The 17,866-nt window shown below is 33.5% G+C and overlaps 6 protein-coding genes across 17 annotated transcripts in view; 5 read left to right on the top strand and 1 right to left on the bottom strand.

Annotated features, from left to right (window-relative positions):
* Nucleotides 1–6,181, top strand: part of LOC108738093 (E3 ubiquitin-protein ligase MIB2) — a 10,651-nt gene extending 4,470 nt beyond the window's left edge. The window contains exons 6-14 of one of the 4 annotated variants that reach the window (XM_025973646.1): nt 3,090–3,116; nt 3,174–3,328; nt 3,386–3,601; nt 3,664–3,838; nt 3,895–4,184; nt 4,244–4,469; nt 4,549–4,815; nt 4,876–5,472; nt 5,754–6,181. In XM_025973646.1, coding sequence (XP_025829431.1) covers nt 3,090–3,116; nt 3,174–3,328; nt 3,386–3,601; nt 3,664–3,838; nt 3,895–4,184; nt 4,244–4,469; nt 4,549–4,815; nt 4,876–5,472; nt 5,754–6,142 — 2,342 coding nt within the window. In that variant the 3' untranslated portion in view covers nt 6,143–6,181. Of the gene's footprint in view, nt 1–3,089; nt 3,123–3,173; nt 3,329–3,385; nt 3,602–3,663; nt 3,839–3,894; nt 4,185–4,243; nt 4,470–4,548; nt 4,816–4,875; nt 5,473–5,753 lie in introns of all 4 variants that reach the window. The other 3 variants (XM_025973644.1, XM_025973654.1, XM_025973650.1) reach the window with 3 other exon arrangements.
* On the top strand, nt 251–2,618 carry LOC108738114 (thymidylate synthase). Of its 5 annotated transcripts, none has more exons than XM_025973717.1 (5): nt 251–373; nt 475–1,236; nt 1,299–1,542; nt 1,606–1,721; nt 1,778–1,800. In XM_025973717.1, exons 1-3 carry the CDS (start codon nt 275–277, stop codon nt 1,506–1,508), a joined length of 1,071 nt encoding a protein of 356 aa, XP_025829502.1. In that variant the 5' UTR covers nt 251–274; the 3' UTR covers nt 1,509–1,542; nt 1,606–1,721; nt 1,778–1,800. The 5 variants fall into 5 exon arrangements, with proteins under 5 accessions (XP_025829502.1, XP_025829497.1, XP_025829490.1 ...); XM_018471357.2 differs by lacking the exons at nt 251–373; nt 475–1,236 and adding exons at nt 2,130–2,268; nt 2,326–2,445; nt 2,529–2,618 and having other exon boundaries at nt 1,509–1,721; nt 1,778–2,070; XM_025973712.1 differs by having other exon boundaries at nt 1,299–1,714; nt 1,778–1,901.
* Nucleotides 6,182–7,743: 1,562 nt separating the features above from the next.
* LOC112904206 (tRNA-dihydrouridine(20) synthase [NAD(P)+]-like) lies at nt 7,744–9,818 on the top strand. 2 transcript variants are annotated; one of them, XM_025973670.1, is made up of 7 exons: nt 7,744–7,857; nt 7,921–8,213; nt 8,273–8,411; nt 8,469–8,801; nt 8,874–9,161; nt 9,228–9,554; nt 9,614–9,818. In XM_025973670.1, the coding sequence occupies exons 2-7, from the start codon at nt 8,045–8,047 to the stop codon at nt 9,720–9,722; spliced, it is 1,365 nt and encodes a 454-aa protein (XP_025829455.1). In that variant the 5' UTR covers nt 7,744–7,857; nt 7,921–8,044; the 3' UTR covers nt 9,723–9,818. The 2 variants fall into 2 exon arrangements, with proteins under 2 accessions (XP_025829455.1, XP_025829454.1); XM_025973669.1 differs by having other exon boundaries at nt 7,744–7,864.
* Nucleotides 9,813–14,394, bottom strand: LOC108738107 (Golgi apparatus protein 1). Of its 2 annotated transcripts, none has more exons than XM_018471346.2 (7): nt 12,863–14,394; nt 12,453–12,805; nt 11,645–12,374; nt 11,366–11,551; nt 10,706–11,240; nt 10,524–10,642; nt 9,813–10,461 (listed from the first exon to the last, which is right to left on the bottom strand). In XM_018471346.2, the coding sequence occupies exons 1-7, from the start codon at nt 14,054–14,056 to the stop codon at nt 10,297–10,299; spliced, it is 3,282 nt and encodes a 1,093-aa protein (XP_018326848.1). In that variant the 5' UTR covers nt 14,057–14,394; the 3' UTR covers nt 9,813–10,296. The 2 variants fall into 2 exon arrangements, with proteins under 2 accessions (XP_018326848.1, XP_018326849.1); XM_018471347.2 differs by having other exon boundaries at nt 10,524–10,618.
* A 133-nt stretch (nt 14,395–14,527) lies between these two features.
* Nucleotides 14,528–16,077, top strand: LOC108738109 (thymidylate synthase). Of its 3 annotated transcripts, XM_025973731.1 has the most exons (5): nt 14,528–14,650; nt 14,752–15,513; nt 15,576–15,819; nt 15,883–15,998; nt 16,055–16,077. In XM_025973731.1, exons 1-3 carry the CDS (start codon nt 14,552–14,554, stop codon nt 15,783–15,785), a joined length of 1,071 nt encoding a protein of 356 aa, XP_025829516.1. In that variant the 5' UTR covers nt 14,528–14,551; the 3' UTR covers nt 15,786–15,819; nt 15,883–15,998; nt 16,055–16,077. The 3 variants fall into 3 exon arrangements, with proteins under 3 accessions (XP_025829516.1, XP_018326853.1, XP_018326854.1); XM_018471351.2 differs by having other exon boundaries at nt 15,576–15,998; XM_018471352.2 differs by having other exon boundaries at nt 14,529–14,694; nt 15,576–15,998.
* Nucleotides 16,078–16,157: 80 nt separating this feature from the next.
* Nucleotides 16,158–17,857, top strand: LOC112904204 (tRNA-dihydrouridine(20) synthase [NAD(P)+]-like). Its single transcript, XM_025973665.1, has 6 exons — nt 16,158–16,347; nt 16,407–16,545; nt 16,603–16,935; nt 17,008–17,295; nt 17,362–17,688; nt 17,748–17,857. Exons 1-6 carry the CDS (start codon nt 16,179–16,181, stop codon nt 17,854–17,856), a joined length of 1,365 nt encoding a protein of 454 aa, XP_025829450.1. The 5' UTR covers nt 16,158–16,178; the 3' UTR covers nt 17,857.
* Nucleotides 17,858–17,866: the final 9 nt, after the last annotated feature.

Here is a 17,866-nt window from a genome sequence, read left to right as displayed (position 1 = left end):
ACGAATGTCCTTGCAAGCAAAAACATTGTGTCCTTTTGGGGAAATGGAACTTGCTCTATGTGCGCAAATACGTTAAAGACTTATCATATGTATCGGAAAACTATTACCAAAAAAATCCTATTTATTAGTTTAATTAAAATAAAAAAAACTTTAAATTGTAAACAAAATTACAGACCCTGAATTTTATAGTTAAGAAATATTATTTCGTAAAGATAATATTATTCAAGGACATTTAACCTCATTAACCCTACGAGTATTACAAAACAAAATAACGATGAGATGTAATGGAAGAAACTTTTTTCCTATGAAAGCACTTAATAGAGATGCAAACAATTTCCCGCGCAAATTATTTACAAAACCTCAAAAAATTAGGGTAAGATCTCTCGTTTCTTTTTTTGTAATATCTTTCTACAGAAAGTAAGTATTACACCAACATACTACACTAACTGTAAAATTTACTTTAATGTTGTTTAGGAATTAAACGGTTTCAAAATGAATAACACAGAAGATGCAAAGGAAAATACTAGTCCAAATATTGGAAACAGTGCAAACTTATTAAAAAACGAAGAAACAGATGAGTGCCATGAAGAATATCAGTATTTAAATCATATTAGCAAAATTATCACAACAGGTATCAGAAGGGATGACCGTACTGGGGTGGGAACAATGGGAATTTTTGGAGCACAGATGCGTTATTCCCTGAGAGAAAACGTTTTTCCTTTGCTTACAACAAAAAGGGTATTTTGGAGAGGAGTGGTTGAAGAATTACTGTGGTTTATTAAGGGTAGCACAAATTCAAAAGAGCTAGCAGAGAAAGATGTTCACATTTGGGATCCAAATAGTTCTCGAGAGTTTCTAGATGGTTTAGGTTTTAAAGAAAGGGAAGAAGGCGATTTGGGACCTGTCTATGGATTCCAGTGGAGACACTTTGGGGCTGAATATAGAGGAATGCATGCTGACTACAGTGGTGAAGGCATTGACCAACTAAATAATGTAATAAAAGACATTAAGGACAATCCAAACAGTCGTAGGATTATTATGTGTGCCTGGAACCCTATTGACATACCTTTAATGGCTCTACCTCCTTGCCACTGCCTTGTGCAGTTCTTTGTTGCAAATGGAGAACTTTCCTGCTTACTGTATCAAAGATCAGCTGATATGGGTCTTGGAGTGCCATTCAATATTGCCAGTTATGCATTACTGACTGTTATGATAGCTCATATAACAAAGTTGAAGGTACTTTTAGTAGCACTTTTGATAAAAAAGGTCATTTTATATTATCCTTTGGTTATTTTCAGCCTGGAGAATTTATTCACACGTTAGGAGATAGCCATGTTTATCTAAACCATATAACGCCTTTACAACAACAACTGAAGAGGAAACCTAGACCGTTCCCGTGTCTATATATTAAAAGAGAGATTTCGAAAATAGAAGACTTTATATTTGAAGACTTTGAATTGAGGGGTTATAAACCTTACCCAAAAATCGATATGTCAATGGCCGTGTAACTTATTCAGAACTTTTTGTGTTATATATCTTACGGTATTATGGAAATATGGTATTTTAAATTAACTATTGTATAATTGTCATTTTAATATATTTTAGCTTAGATATAAAGAATTAACGTTTGGGTGGTTAGGTCACTATTTAAGGTTAAGTATTTGTCAGGTGATGTTCGTTTCATGTTTTGTGTGCAGAAATGATTTAAAACATGGTGAAATGTAAAAATTGCTTATTGAAAATATTAAAATTACAATAATAATCACCTCATTTGCAGATTACGCAATTTTTAATAATTGACAAAATCCCACTTTCAAAATGTTGAGGTTGTGTACAGTTGTTTATTTGGCTTACCATTTTTAAGACCCATTTTTCAAAGAAACTGATTACAACTACTTAAAATGGATACAAAATCGAAACTGGACTACAGAAATAAAATAATTCTTGCGCCAATGGTTAGAGTAGGAACTTTACCAATGAGACTCTTAGCATTAGGATATGGGGCAGATATAGTTTACACAGAAGAAATAATTGACTGGAAGTTTTTACGCTCATTACGGCGAATAAATGGTTAGTATGCAACCAAGAGAAATTTATAACATGATTTTAAATACATGCAAATATTCCAGATGCTTTGGGAACTATAGATTATTTAGATAAATCAGATGGCACTGTAGTTTTTAGGACATGTGCCAAAGAAAAAGACAAAGTTGTTGTCCAGCTGGGTACATGTGATCCTGAAAGAGCTCTTAAAGTAGCAAAGATGATGTAAAAAACTCAAGATCCAATAGTACTATTTAAGAATAATTAATGAATACTTTGTAGTGAAAACGATATAGCAGGCATTGATATAAATATGGGTTGTCCAAAGGAGTTTTCATTGAAAGGGGGCATGGGTGCTGCTTTATTATCAAAACCGTGCAAAGCAAAACTGATTCTGTCAATGTTAGTAAAAAATTTATCAATTCCAGTAACATGTAAAATTAGAGTACTTGAAAATATTGATGATACTTTGCGTTTGGTTCAAGATCTAGCTTCTACAGGCATATCAGCTTTAGGAGTGCATGGAAGAACTATTTCTGAAAGGCCCCAACACCAAAATAGAAATGAGACTATTAGAATGATTGCAGAAAACCTCACAATTCCAGTCATTGCAAAGTAATTGCTTAGTACACTTTTAACATAACAATTATGACTAAGTATATTTGTTAATTAATATTCTAATTTTAGTGGAGGTTCCAGAGAAATCGAAAGTTATAAGGACATTTTCAAATTCAAAGAAGAGTGTGGTAGTTCTAGTGTAATGGTAGCAAGAGTTGCTCAAGGAAATTGTTCTATATTTAGAAAACAAGGTATGGAAGACTTGGACACTGTAATAACTAAGNATAATATTAATAATTAAAAGTTATTACACTTTTAAAAAATTAAATGTTCAGGAAAAATGGGCAAAGTATTGGATATAAGGGGTTGGGATAATGAAAGTAGTAGATCTGTAGCTAATGTAACATGGTTTTCTGGCTCAACAAACGTTTACAGGCTTGGCCATAAAGGAAATTGTGATATCAAATTTATTGAATCTTCCTCAGGAGGTTTCTATTACCCTGAGCATCTTCCAATTTTAGGTAAACATTCTGTTAGAATTCCCACTATACTGATATAAAAGAATTGCAAATTTTTAGGGCAAAACATTGAACAAAACGTAGCAAGACCTCCCCTAACAGGTCCTCCACCTTTTACAGTTGGGGACAAAGTTAAAGTAAACGTTGATGTAAACCAATTAAAAATTATGCAACAGGGGCATGGAGGCTGGAACCCTAGAATGACTGAAGTAATTTCAACAAAAAACATTAATTGCATTTTAAGATTAATTTCTTTATTTTTGAAGTACGTTGGTAAAACAGGAACAGTTCACCGGGTTACTGACAAGGGAGACATAAGAGTACAGTATGAGGGTTGTAATAATCGATGGACCTTTAATCCGGCAGCACTTTGCAAAGTCAACAGCTTTGCAGTTGGGGACATCGTTAGCGTTTTAAATGATGTGGAAAAAGTTAAGGAATTACAAAAAGGTCATGGAGAGTGGATTGATATAATGAAAAATGTAATTTTATTATCAGCTGTGATCTTAATCAGATAAAACGATAACGTATTTTTATCTTTTAGGCTCTTGGTAAACTTGGAAAAGTTGTTAAAGTTTATTCTGATGGCGATCTTAGAGTTCAACTTGACGGTAATGCATGGACATTGAACCCTAATTGCGTTCGTTTAGTACCTGGCAGCGCTACAGAATTGGCAAATACCATGAACGCCAATCAGAATCACAGGAGAGAACCGTCAAGTAAAAATTGCTTCATAACATCAGAAAATACAGCTATATGTTTGTTTCTGTTTCAGTGCAATGGTACAACCCTGATATAGCCAATAATCAAGCCAATAGTACCGCCGATCAACTAGTTCGAGCCTCCGCCCAGGGCCATTTGGAAATAGTACAAAAATTGCTCAAAGAGATTCCGAAAACGATGGTAGACATGCGAAGCGGGGGCAAGACTTCTCTACAAGTTGCTTCACATCAAGGTCACATTCCTGTAGTTCAATTACTTCTGCACGCCGGGTCCGCTGTTAACGCCTGCGATGGAGATGGAGACACCTGTCTTCATTATGCTGCTTTTGGCAATCAACCAGAAGTAAACCTTTTTCATTGTAAAGTTCATTTGAATCGCGACTTGTAGTATTTTTTCTACAGGTGCTGGACTTGTTAATAAAAGCCGGAGCTGAATTGAACATTGCAAACCGTTGTGGCTGCACAGCGTTACATATAGCAGCCCATAAGCAGCCTGCACGTTGCGTACAAGTTTTGCTAGCAGCTGGGGCAGATCCTAACTGCAGAGATTTATACGGAGACACGGCATTACACGATGCAATCGGTAAAGATAGTTTCCAAGTCATTGAATTACTTGCATCTACACCAGGTGTGTATTTATTTACGTCCTTTATATATGATAAATAATAAACGAGAAGTTTTTGTTTATTATAATTTGGTTTTTGAAGCAACTGACTTTACTCTTCGAAACAATCGGGGCTTTAATGTAATCCATCAAGCTGCTCTCAAGGGCAAGAAATTCGCAATGAAGCGTTTACTTGCTCAGGCACGTCAATTAGTTGACATAAAAAAGGACGACGGTTTTTCTGCTCTTCATCTGGCGGCCCTTAACGGGCACAAGGATGTTGTCGAAATTCTAGTCAGGATAGGACAAGCAGACATAGACTTAAGAAATAACAGGAACCAATCGGCCCTTCTGTTGGCTGTTAGTCAAGGTAAAAAGAATAGAGTAAATCATTTTATATTTAGGAACATATTACAATACCTTCTTGTAGGTCACTGCGGGGTTATCGAACTCTTAGTTAAACTAAAAGCGAACATAAATGCAAAAGATGAAGATGGAGACTCTGCTCTTCATTTGGTAGTTATTAAAAGAGCACACATTAATACTGAAGTATCAGAAGAAGACTGTCCTGCAATTTATGAGATTTATCAAAGTTTGATGGATGTCGCGGAATACAAAACAGCCTTAGCCATAGGCTGCTATTTGATTCAGGAAGGCATCGACATGAATGCGGTAAATGCGAAGGGACAGTCTGCTCTCAGTCTTTTGCCTGAGGCGGATTTACAAGAAAAATTAAAGAGTTACAAACCGAACGTCGACAGTAATCAACAAGCACAACAACAACAACAGCAGCAGCAGGAAACATTAAATATGGATAGTTTGAGTTTGAATGGCCTGACCAATCCTATGGAGGGATATAATTTGACTGAACACACACCCAAGGGAAGTCCCGCAAAAACCGATACGACTAAGGCGACAGGACACAGAAGCAGGAAAGAGAGCAGGGTCGAAATACTCGACGATGGAGCAAACACCTCTCTAAATACATCTCCATTACATAAAGGACATCAGTATCAGAATGAAATAAGTAAGAGCAATGTCATTTATTTAAACCTAAAGAAAAATATAATAAATTCAAGAGTTAGGTTTTTAGCCTTTTTCAGAAACGTATAGTTTACTTTTATTCGTCTATGAATTGAAAATATTTAATTAGCAAATATGACTAATATCATTCGAAAATAATATTGCATGATAATGATGATAGCAATAATTTCCAAATAATTGATATGATTAATGTTACTGTATCTTTTTCTTAATTTATATCCTTCCTCCACTATTTCAAATAACTAAAATTTTCACTGATTTTAGGTCTCAGTAAACCTGTAGAGTGTTTGGTATGTTCCGAATTATCGGAAGAAAACGTCAGATTGGAACCGTGTCAACACAAGCCAGCATGCGAAGACTGCGCTTCTAGAATGAAGAAATGTTTACAATGTGGTTTAATGGTTCAAAAGCGCGTCACAAAAGATGGAAGGGTAATCCCGGCGAAAAGTAGACAGCCAAGTGCGGAAAGAATGCGATATTTGGAATGCAAGATAGCAGAAATTGAAGAAAGCCATGCATGTAGCATTTGTATGGAGCGGAAGAGGAACATCGTGTTCCTTTGTGGACATGGAACTTGCTCCAAGTGCGCAGATACGTTAAAGACTTGTCATATGTGTCGTAAAACTATTACCAAAAAAATTCCTATTTATTAATTTAATTTAAAACAAAATAAAGGTTTTCAATATCGAAAATACTTTTTTCTTATNAATAAAAATTACTTTGATAACAAGTTACAACGTGTTCAGAACAGGATCGATCATGTTATTGCATCTGTACAAACAATGATTGATTCTAAAATTGCAAGTAGCACCGATCGTTTACAAACTATAATAGAGCAGATAATTGATGAAGTTTTCCAAAGAGAAAAAGAAAATACAAAGACATTTGTTTTAAGAATGTTGGATGATTATAGAACTGTTTTTATGGACTTTATTAAGGAACAAATAAATAAAATACATGATCAACATCAAGAATTAATGCCACGTCAGGTGCAAGAATAGAAGACTTTTATTAAGGATGCAATTAATTTAAGTAACACCCCCCCTAACAACAAAACTATTACCATTATTAAAAATAACACAGCAGCGTCAGCGTTAGGACACCTACATTTAGGATGTTCTTTTCAATTTAATTCAGTATAATGAGTACCGTGGAACAGATAAGAAATACCATGGAGCAGATAAGAAATGAAATATCTAATATTAGTAAAGTGTTGAAAAAATTGAAAGAGAAAAATTGGTTATTGAAACATTTAACGACTGAAGAGATAGCGGTTCTACCAAGACAGTATCTATTGGATCATATTAATTACATGGATCGTTATTATGCGTGGGACAAACTGCCGAAGCATTTAAGGGATGACGAAGAATTCAAACAAGAATACCCGTGTTTCGAGCATTACAATAGGGGCTCAGAGCATATTGACGGACCTGCCCCACCGAGAAAACATTGTACAGATTGTTGTATAAATACATTTCAAAAAAGAGGAAAATAACAAGCAACAACGATAGAACCAACAGCAACAGCAGCAGCGACAGCGATAGATGAGGCATACAGTTTCAATTAACCAATGTTATAATGTCCCCAAAAGAAAACAACGTAAAACGTAGTGTGGTTCATGAAATTCATCGACCTGCTAGAAAAACTTTTCAACGTCGACGTGTAATAATTAAAGGCTTACTTGACTTATATCAAAGTGATCTAATTGATATGCAAGATTATGCAAAAGAAAATGAGAATTATAGATTTATTTTGATCGTTATAGATTGTTTTTCAAAATATGTGTGGGTACGACCAATAAAAGATAAATCGGCAAATGAGGTTACACAAGCAATGCATTCTATCCTTCAAACTTTCCATGCCTTTCCTCAAAATTTACAAACTGACCATGGTAAAGAGTATTACAATCGTCACTTTAAATCTTTAATGGAAAAATATAAAATTAATCATTATAGTAGTTATTCAGTAAAAAAGGCATCCATTGTTGAGCGTGTAATTAGAACTATCAAAACTAAATTATTTAAAGCACTTCATTATAGAGGTTCATATCGGTGGATAGACGTAATTGATGACGTTGTCAATGAATACAACGGTACCATACATAGAACAATAAATATGACACCATCGAAAGCGATAAAAAAACAAAATGAAAAGTACTTGCTTGATACCGCTTACAATCACATTAAAATGGTAGATGGGAAACCTAAATTTCAAGTAGGTGATATTGTACGAATAAGTAAAGCTAAACATATATTTTAGCTTAGATATAAAGAATTAACGTTTGGGTGGTTAGGTCACTATTTAAGGTTAAGTATTTGTCAGGTTATGTTCGTTTCATGTTTTGTGTGCAGAAATGATTTAAAACATGGTGAAATGTAAAAATTGCTTATTGAAAATATTAAAATTACAATAATAATCACCTCATTTGCAGATTACGCAATTTTTAATAATTGACAAAATCCCACTTTCAAAATGTTGAGGTTGTGTACAGTTGTTTATTTGGCTTACCATTTTTAAGACCCATTTTTCAAAGAAACTGATTACAACTACTTAAAATGGATACAAAATCGAAACTGGACTACAGAAATAAAATAATTCTTGCGCCAATGGTTAGAGTAGGAACTTTACCAATGAGACTCTTAGCATTAGGATATGGGGCAGATATAGTTTACACAGAAGAAATAATTGACTGGAAGTTTTTACGCTCATTACGGCGAATAAATGGTTAGTATGCAACCAAGAGAAATTTATAACATGATTTTAAATACATGCAAATATTCCAGATGCTTTGGGAACTATAGATTATTTAGATAAATCAGATGGCACTGTAGTTTTTAGGACATGTGCCAAAGAAAAAGACAAAGTTGTTGTCCAGCTGGGTACATGTGATCCTGAAAGAGCTCTTAAAGTAGCAAAGATGATGTAAAAAACTCAAGATCCAATAGTACTATTTAAGAATAATTAATGAATACTTTGTAGTGAAAACGATATAGCAGGCATTGATATAAATATGGGTTGTCCAAAGGAGTTTTCATTGAAAGGGGGCATGGGTGCTGCTTTATTATCAAAACCGTGCAAAGCAAAACTGATTCTGTCAATGTTAGTAAAAAATTTATCAATTCCAGTAACATGTAAAATTAGAGTACTTGAAAATATTGATGATACTTTGCGTTTGGTTCAAGATCTAGCTTCTACAGGCATATCAGCTTTAGGAGTGCATGGAAGAACTATTTCTGAAAGGCCCCAACACCAAAATAGAAATGAGACTATTAGAATGATTGCAGAAAACCTCACAATTCCAGTCATTGCAAAGTAATTGCTTAGTACACTTTTAACATAACAATTATGACTAAGTATATTTGTTAATTAATATTCTAATTTTAGTGGAGGTTCCAGAGAAATCGAAAGTTATAAGGACATTTTCAAATTCAAAGAAGAGTGTGGTAGTTCTAGTGTAATGGTAGCAAGAGTTGCTCAAGGAAATTGTTCTATATTTAGAAAACAAGGTATGGAAGACTTGGACACTGTAATAACTAAGTATTTAAAATGTGCAGTTGATTATGACAATTCGCCCAGCAATACAAAATATTGTGTTCAAAATATGCTTAAATCTCTCCAAGAAACTCCCAGAGGAAAGAAGTTTTTGGAATGCCAGACACTAGAACAGATATGGTAGCCATATTTATTTGAAATCTTAAGTTTATATGATCATTTCTAATACATATTAATTTACTGTAGTGCAATCTGGAACATGGATAAATATTGCCATAGTAAACAATTAGATTACCAATTAAAAGGTAACTTGGGTAGACGGGAAATTAGACCTGATCTATTTAATCCTACACCTAAACGACTCAAAACAGATCTTGAAGATAGTGTTAATGAGATGCAATGTGCCTTTATAAGAGCAAATTATATAAAAGACACTGAATTACCAAAGACTAGACTCCTCAGTTGGTGCAATAAAAATAAATATGATAATCCAAAATATGAAACCATCAATGAAGACAAATTATTTAGATCAGTTGTAACTGTTATGAATCAGAAGTACACCTCAACATTTTGGTAACTTTAAAATTTTTGTTTATTTGTGTTAAACAATAACTTAATTAATTTTTTTATAGGGAAAAGAATAAAAAATTTGCAGAACAAGGAGCAGCACTTGTGGCTCTTTTTTACCTAGGATTAGTTAATGAAGATGTTCTTTCAAAGAACGGCAGCATTTTAAGATAACATTTACTTAGTTGAAATAAACTGTAAATTATTTTTTTAAGAGGAAGTGTAAATTACTTACGTTATATTAATTAATAAATGGTAATTGGATAACAATCTGAATTGCTTTTATTGTGTATGAAAACTTTCAAATATGTATTTACAGTTATTTACAGTAAAAAATTACCCTATTAATATATTATTTCGTAATTAAATTCATGATTTAAAAGTACCAATAAAAAAAACATTAAAATTTCAATATAAAAAGATAATGTATGTGCATTCAAATAATACGTGTATGGTCCACCAACAGTCATTTACACGTTTTAATAATTACACACACCGAATTTACACTTTACACATAAAGGTCATATGACTTTATAAAAAGATTGCAAAAAATAATCACTTTAAAAATAAACAACTTTCCTCAATTGAAATAAATTCTTGATTCAATTTTAATTTCAATTAATATTCTGAAAATCCTCTATGCCTTCATTATTGACTAGTACTTCAGTGATGGTGAAATCAATTAATTTTCTTAATTTAAAAAGTAAAAAAAGTACCCTCATTTTCATACGCTAATACTTAACAAGAATCATTTATTTTTACTAATTTTACGTTTATTTGAAACACGGCCACAGAACAATCCTGCGATGAAGAAAGAACCTATCACCATAAACATGACCATAAATAAGTAATTTTTTGCAGGAGATACTGCAACCTGAGAGTAGAGACCCTGCAAACCATCGATTGGAAACACCTATAACGGTTTCATTTTGAGTTATAACACGGGAAAATCTCTTAAACTTACACCCTACATACCCCTTCCGCACTTTTGTACATCTCTAAGCGCTTCGTCAGCATATTTCGACATTCAAAAGTTAAATCGGACATGAACGTTTTCAAACACTTTATGTCTGAAAGTGATACGATCATATGCACTATTTCATAAATCGATAGCGATCAATAAATGTAATAAAAAGAAAAATAAACATGCAACTTACGCCTTCCTCCTCCCTGGGGCACTTCGCTGCAGAGCTTCAGGATGTCAAGTGCACACGCCTTTTGTAATAGAGGATCTACATGGATATCAGCTTGAGACACTTCAATCAGATTAGCAACTTCATTTTGACATTCCAAGGTGGGAACCTTATGTTGTAGGAGAGCATTTTTGAGGCATTCTTCGGCAGATTCGTGATTTTTGCATATGGTAGATAGCTCGTGTTTGCAAAGGACCCGGAGCAAAGGGTTTAGTTCGATGTTGAGGGCTTGTTCTCGTAAAATATTGGTCACTTCTTTCGCGCACAGATCGGTCAGACGGGATTGTCTGAAGGCCACTTTGAGACACTTAATCATTGCTCCATTTAATTCTTGATCCGGCTTAGCCAGTGATAACACATCAAAACAGTGTGTGTTCATATCTTGATGGCAATTTTCTTGTAAAGATGGATTCAGACGAAAATCCGAAAATTGTTCTTTAGTACGACGGGTGACTATGGTATAGCATTTCTTTCCGAATTCTAATTCGTCTTTGTGTCTCTAAAAAATATGATTTACTTCAAAATAAAGTGATATATGGTAAGAAGTAGATAAATTTTAATTAAAAAAAAAATTTAAGGTAGTTTATGTGTCAAAAAAAAAAAACGAAAAATCATAAGAATTACTTTTAAACATTCTAGAACAAATTCCTTATCAGTTCGTGGACAAAAGCGATCGATTGTATCAGCACACGTTGTTAAGAGGACGTAATCGACAGCGTTATCAGTTAGTTCTTGCATTTTCACTTTGAACACTTCTTTGTGACATGTATCGGTGAGTTTTTCTTCTACTGCTTGCAAGCATTCCAATATCTAGAATGTGAAATAAAACATAATACAATTTTACATGGTATATAATTTTAGGGCAAGTCAACTGTTCCAAAGACAACAAAAAGATACACTGACCTGCCCTGATCCTGCATCGACATTTGAACAATAACGAGAAATGTCTTTTTCACATGCAGCCTTCAAATGTGGATCGAAGTTAATATTTTCCCTTATCTGGAAGAGTTGGGCTTTTAGTTGCTGTCGACATTCTTTTTTAATATTGCTTTTGATACCGTTCAGAGTATCATTCCTATATTTTTCACTCAAGCAAACGACAACGGCACTTTTGGTCTTGGCGTCGCGACAAAACCTCATTGCGTCGCTTTTACAAGCAACTTTAAATTTATATGAAAAATGATAATCTTTCAGAGTTAATATTTGAAAATGTTCAATATTAACGCGACATTTGGGATTTGATTTTACGACGGGGTCGTTTTTGTGAGCAAATAAACATTCCATAACGTCTCCTTCATCGTGCTTGAACTCGGCAGCACAGTGAATTTCTATGGCTTTTCTACAGTAGGTCATTATATAAGGATTAACTTCTGCATGTTCAGCTTCAATTTTCGTGAAATTAAACACTGAAATCCTGCATGCTTGCTGTAGATCGTCCAGGTTGTCTTGGAGACATTTTATCTCTTCACCTTTTTTGGTCTTATCAAAACAATAGAGAGATAAGTCTTCTAGACAAACTTCTTCGATTTCTGGCTGCAAATCGACGCTAACTGCTCTCTGACGCATAACCCTTCGTATCTGCTCTAAACATTTGGGTTTAAGTTGCATGTCCTTTTGGGGAGAGTAAGCATATCTATATTTAAAAAATGTATAACGATTATTTTTAGTTGAAAAGAAAACAAACCGGAACTATTTCTTAATAATAACATACCTATATAGACATGGCAGAATAATTCGCCCATTTGAGGGATCATAACTATCCGTTTTTTCCCATTCTTTTTTCGCATGACAAAACGCTGCGGCGTCTTCTCTGCAAGCTGTATAAAGTTGGGGGTCCAATTTGAAATCTCTTGCGACAAAATATTGAATCTGCATTAACGCATTTTCACATTCTTCAGTCATTTGATCGGTTCCTAAGGTGTCCATTAAGCAGGACATAACTCTGGCGTTTCCTCCACGAATGTCCTTGCAAGCAATTCGAACGACAGGTATGCATGCTTCATGAAGAACGGGATCCACACGCCAATCTTCGCCAGCATCTGTTTCTTTGACTAAATCTTCTAACTGTATAATTTTTTTTAAACACATTATTTATTATTAATAGGCAAATAAAAGACTTACGGCTCTTTCACATGTATCACTGATTTTTCTTCTTATGTTTCTCAATCTTGCATGATCCATCAAGCAATGTATGGTCCTTCCACCTGTTTCCAGTCCTGAACAAAACTTGTGTATTTCATCTGAACAACTGGTAACAATTTCAGGAGACAGTCTGTAGTCATCCATTAACATACGTCTGTGATTAGCCATTTCAATTTCACAATCAGGATCTATTCTTGTCCCATTGTGAGCATAATTTTCAAGGCACAAAAGAACTTGTGCTAATCGTGTATGTTTATCCTGATCTTGTTTTCTACAGTGACTCTTGCGAATATCTTCCTTGCAAGCCTTCATTAGACCTTTACTAACGCGATAATCCTCTGAAATTAATTTTTCTCTTCTTAACAATTGATTTCTACACATATCGGATAATTTGTCATGTTGGTGTTGGATTAAACATTTGAAAACTCTGCCACTGCCAGGTACAAATTCTGAACAATATTTCATGTGGTCTTCTGCACAGGCTACATATAATGTTCGGTCAAATTTAATGTTATCAGACTGAATTTCAGCCAGTTTGTAAACTTCAGCTTGGCAAACTGAACTAACACTTGATATTTTATTTTGTAAACATATTAGAGTGTCAGCTTGGGAAAAACCGCTTGGATCAACTCTGCCACATTCTAGAGCAGATATGTCGTTAACGCAATGTTCCAAGAATGACGATATCCATCTGAAATCACTGAATGCCAAGTTTTCAAATCGTTCAATAGTATTTACACATTCAGGAGATGTTATATCTTCTTTTTTTTTTATTGCACATTTTAGAACTGATAAGGGTTTCTTGTCATTATTGTCACAGTTAGACCATTGGCCCCGACATACCGATGTTAATATATCGTTAATATAACTATTGTTTAATACTTGTAATGTGTGGCTCCAAATAATGTTTTGACATTTTTCATTTAATTTCACAAGATGATTAATTTTTAAATTTTGTACACACTCTAATATAAGAATGTCGTCATCTGCAACATTTTTACACATTTCTTTCAATATGGAACAATTGCCATCGTCAAAAATTGTATTCTTTGAGCCCCTTTTAAATCTTCCTTGGTGCACTATACTATTCGAATTATTAACGCCACTTTCAATAACATTTGAAAAAACGTTTGCTGACAAACCAATAATATAAAAACTAATTATTGCACGCATTTTTGTTTTAATTTGGAGCTTTCTTGGTCGCAAATTAACCAATTAATAAGATAAATACACTTATTCGTTGTTGAAAGATAACACACGTCAAATTAATTTGAATAATACAGAAGTAGTAGTAAACTAACCTCACTTTTACAATAAACATACACAGTTGAAATGTCCGCTGCAAAGTGATAAAATTAAATGAATTTAACCAACGTTTATTTTAATTAACACAATAAGAACAGCACAATAAAATGGTAGAATATTAACATTTTTTTCCGGGGTTTTTTTGCACCTGTGTGACAAGATAGTTTATTAATAATTCCGGTATGACAAATATGATAATTTATAAATCTAGCACNAGTTTAATTAAAATAAAAAAAACTTTAAATTGTAAACAAAATTACAGACCCTGAATTTTATAGTTAAGAAATATTATTTCGTAAAGATAATATTATTCAAGGACATTTAACCTCATTAACCCTACGAGTATTACAAAACAAAATAACGATGAGATGTAATGGAAGAAACTTTTTTCCTATGAAAGCACTTAATAGAGATGCAAACAATTTCCCGCGCAAATTATTTACAAAACCTCAAAAAATTAGGGTAAGATCTCTCGTTTCTTTTTTTGTAATATCTTTCTACAGAAAGTAAGTATTACACCAACATACTACACTAACTGTAAAATTTACTTTAATGTTGTTTAGGAATTAAACGGTTTCAAAATGAATAACACAGAAGATGCAAAGGAAAATACTAGTCCAAATATTGGAAACAGTGCAAACTTATTAAAAAACGAAGAAACAGATGAGTGCCATGAAGAATATCAGTATTTAAATCATATTAGCAAAATTATCACAACAGGTATCAGAAGGGATGACCGTACTGGGGTGGGAACAATGGGAATTTTTGGAGCACAGATGCGTTATTCCCTGAGAGAAAACGTTTTTCCTTTGCTTACAACAAAAAGGGTATTTTGGAGAGGAGTGGTTGAAGAATTACTGTGGTTTATTAAGGGTAGCACAAATTCAAAAGAGCTAGCAGAGAAAGATGTTCACATTTGGGATCCAAATAGTTCTCGAGAGTTTCTAGATGGTTTAGGTTTTAAAGAAAGGGAAGAAGGCGATTTGGGACCTGTCTATGGATTCCAGTGGAGACACTTTGGGGCTGAATATAGAGGAATGCATGCTGACTACAGTGGTGAAGGCATTGACCAACTAAATAATGTAATAAAAGACATTAAGGACAATCCAAACAGTCGTAGGATTATTATGTGTGCCTGGAACCCTATTGACATACCTTTAATGGCTCTACCTCCTTGCCACTGCCTTGTGCAGTTCTTTGTTGCAAATGGAGAACTTTCCTGCTTACTGTATCAAAGATCAGCTGATATGGGTCTTGGAGTGCCATTCAATATTGCCAGTTATGCATTACTGACTGTTATGATAGCTCATATAACAAAGTTGAAGGTACTTTTAGTAGCACTTTTGATAAAAAAGGTCATTTTATATTATCCTTTGGTTATTTTCAGCCTGGAGAATTTATTCACACGTTAGGAGATAGCCATGTTTATCTAAACCATATAACGCCTTTACAACAACAACTGAAGAGGAAACCTAGACCGTTCCCGTGTCTATATATTAAAAGAGAGATTTCGAAAATAGAAGACTTTATATTTGAAGACTTTGAATTGAGGGGTTATAAACCTTACCCAAAAATCGATATGTCAATGGCCGTGTAACTTATTCAGAACTTTTTGTGTTATATATCTTACGGTATTATGGAAATATGGTATTTTAAATTAACTATTGTATAATTGTCATTTTAATATATTTTAGCTTAGATATAAAGAATTAACGTTTGGGTGGTTAGGTCACTATTTAAGGTTAAGTATTTGTCAGGTGATGTTCGTTTCATGTTTTGTGTGCAGAAATGATTTAAAACATGGTGAAATGTAAAAATTGCTTATTGAAAATATTAAAATTACAATAATAATCACCTCATTTGCAGATTACGCAATTTTTAATAATTGACAAAATCCCACTTTCAAAATGTTGAGGTTGTGTACAGTTGTTTATTTGGCTTACCATTTTTAAGACCCATTTTTCAAAGAAACTGATTACAACTACTTAAAATGGATACAAAATCGAAACTGGACTACAGAAATAAAATAATTCTTGCGCCAATGGTTAGAGTAGGAACTTTACCAATGAGACTCTTAGCATTAGGATATGGGGCAGATATAGTTTACACAGAAGAAATAATTGACTGGAAGTTTTTACGCTCATTACGGCGAATAAATGGTTAGTATGCAACCAAGAGAAATTTATAACATGATTTTAAATACATGCAAATATTCCAGATGCTTTGGGAACTATAGATTATTTAGATAAATCAGATGGCACTGTAGTTTTTAGGACATGTGCCAAAGAAAAAGACAAAGTTGTTGTCCAGCTGGGTACATGTGATCCTGAAAGAGCTCTTAAAGTAGCAAAGATGATGTAAAAAACTCAAGATCCAATAGTACTATTTAAGAATAATTAATGAATACTTTGTAGTGAAAACGATATAGCAGGCATTGATATAAATATGGGTTGTCCAAAGGAGTTTTCATTGAAAGGGGGCATGGGTGCTGCTTTATTATCAAAACCGTGCAAAGCAAAACTGATTCTGTCAATGTTAGTAAAAAATTTATCAATTCCAGTAACATGTAAAATTAGAGTACTTGAAAATATTGATGATACTTTGCGTTTGGTTCAAGATCTAGCTTCTACAGGCATATCAGCTTTAGGAGTGCATGGAAGAACTATTTCTGAAAGGCCCCAACACCAAAATAGAAATGAGACTATTAGAATGATTGCAGAAAACCTCACAATTCCAGTCATTGCAAAGTAATTGCTTAGTACACTTTTAACATAACAATTATGACTAAGTATATTTGTTAATTAATATTCTAATTTTAGTGGAGGTTCCAGAGAAATCGAAAGTTATAAGGACATTTTCAAATTCAAAGAAGAGTGTGGTAGTTCTAGTGTAATGGTAGCAAGAGTTGCTCAAGGAAATTGTTCTATATTTAGAAAACAAGGTATGGAAGACTTGGACACTGTAATAACTAAGTATTTAAAATGTGCAGTTGATTATGACAATTCGCCCAGCAATACAAAATATTGTGTTCAAAATATGCTTAAATCTCTCCAAGAAACTCCCAGAGGAAAGAAGTTTTTGGAATGCCAGACACTAGAACAGATATGGTAGCCATATTTATTTGAAATCTTAAGTTTATATGATCATTTCTAATACATATTAATTTACTGTAGTGCAATCTGGAACATGGATAAATATTGCCATAGTAAACAATTAGATTACCAATTAAAAGGTAACTTGGGTAGACGGGAAATTAGACCTGATCTATTTAATCCTACACCTAAACGACTCAAAACAGATCTTGAAGATAGTGTTAATGAGATGCAATGTGCCTTTATAAGAGCAAATTATATAAAAGACACTGAATTACCAAAGACTAGACTCCTCAGTTGGTGCAATAAAAATAAATATGATAATCCAAAATATGAAACCATCAATGAAGACAAATTATTTAGATCAGTTGTAACTGTTATGAATCAGAAGTACACCTCAACATTTTGGTAACTTTAAAATTTTTGTTTATTTGTGTTAAACAATAACTTAATTAATTTTTTTATAGGGAAAAGAATAAAAAATTTGCAGAACAAGGAGCAGCACTTGTGGCTCTTTTTTACCTAGGATTAGTTAATGAAGATGTTCTTTCAAAGAACGGCAGCATTTTAAGATAACATTTACTTA

The sequence above is a fragment of the Agrilus planipennis genome, unplaced genomic scaffold (assembly GCF_000699045.2).
Source record: "Agrilus planipennis isolate EAB-ADULT unplaced genomic scaffold, Apla_2.0 scaffold128, whole genome shotgun sequence".
NCBI classification, from domain to species: domain Eukaryota; kingdom Metazoa; phylum Arthropoda; class Insecta; order Coleoptera; family Buprestidae; genus Agrilus; species Agrilus planipennis.
This window is presented reverse-complemented; position numbering and strand designations above follow the sequence as displayed.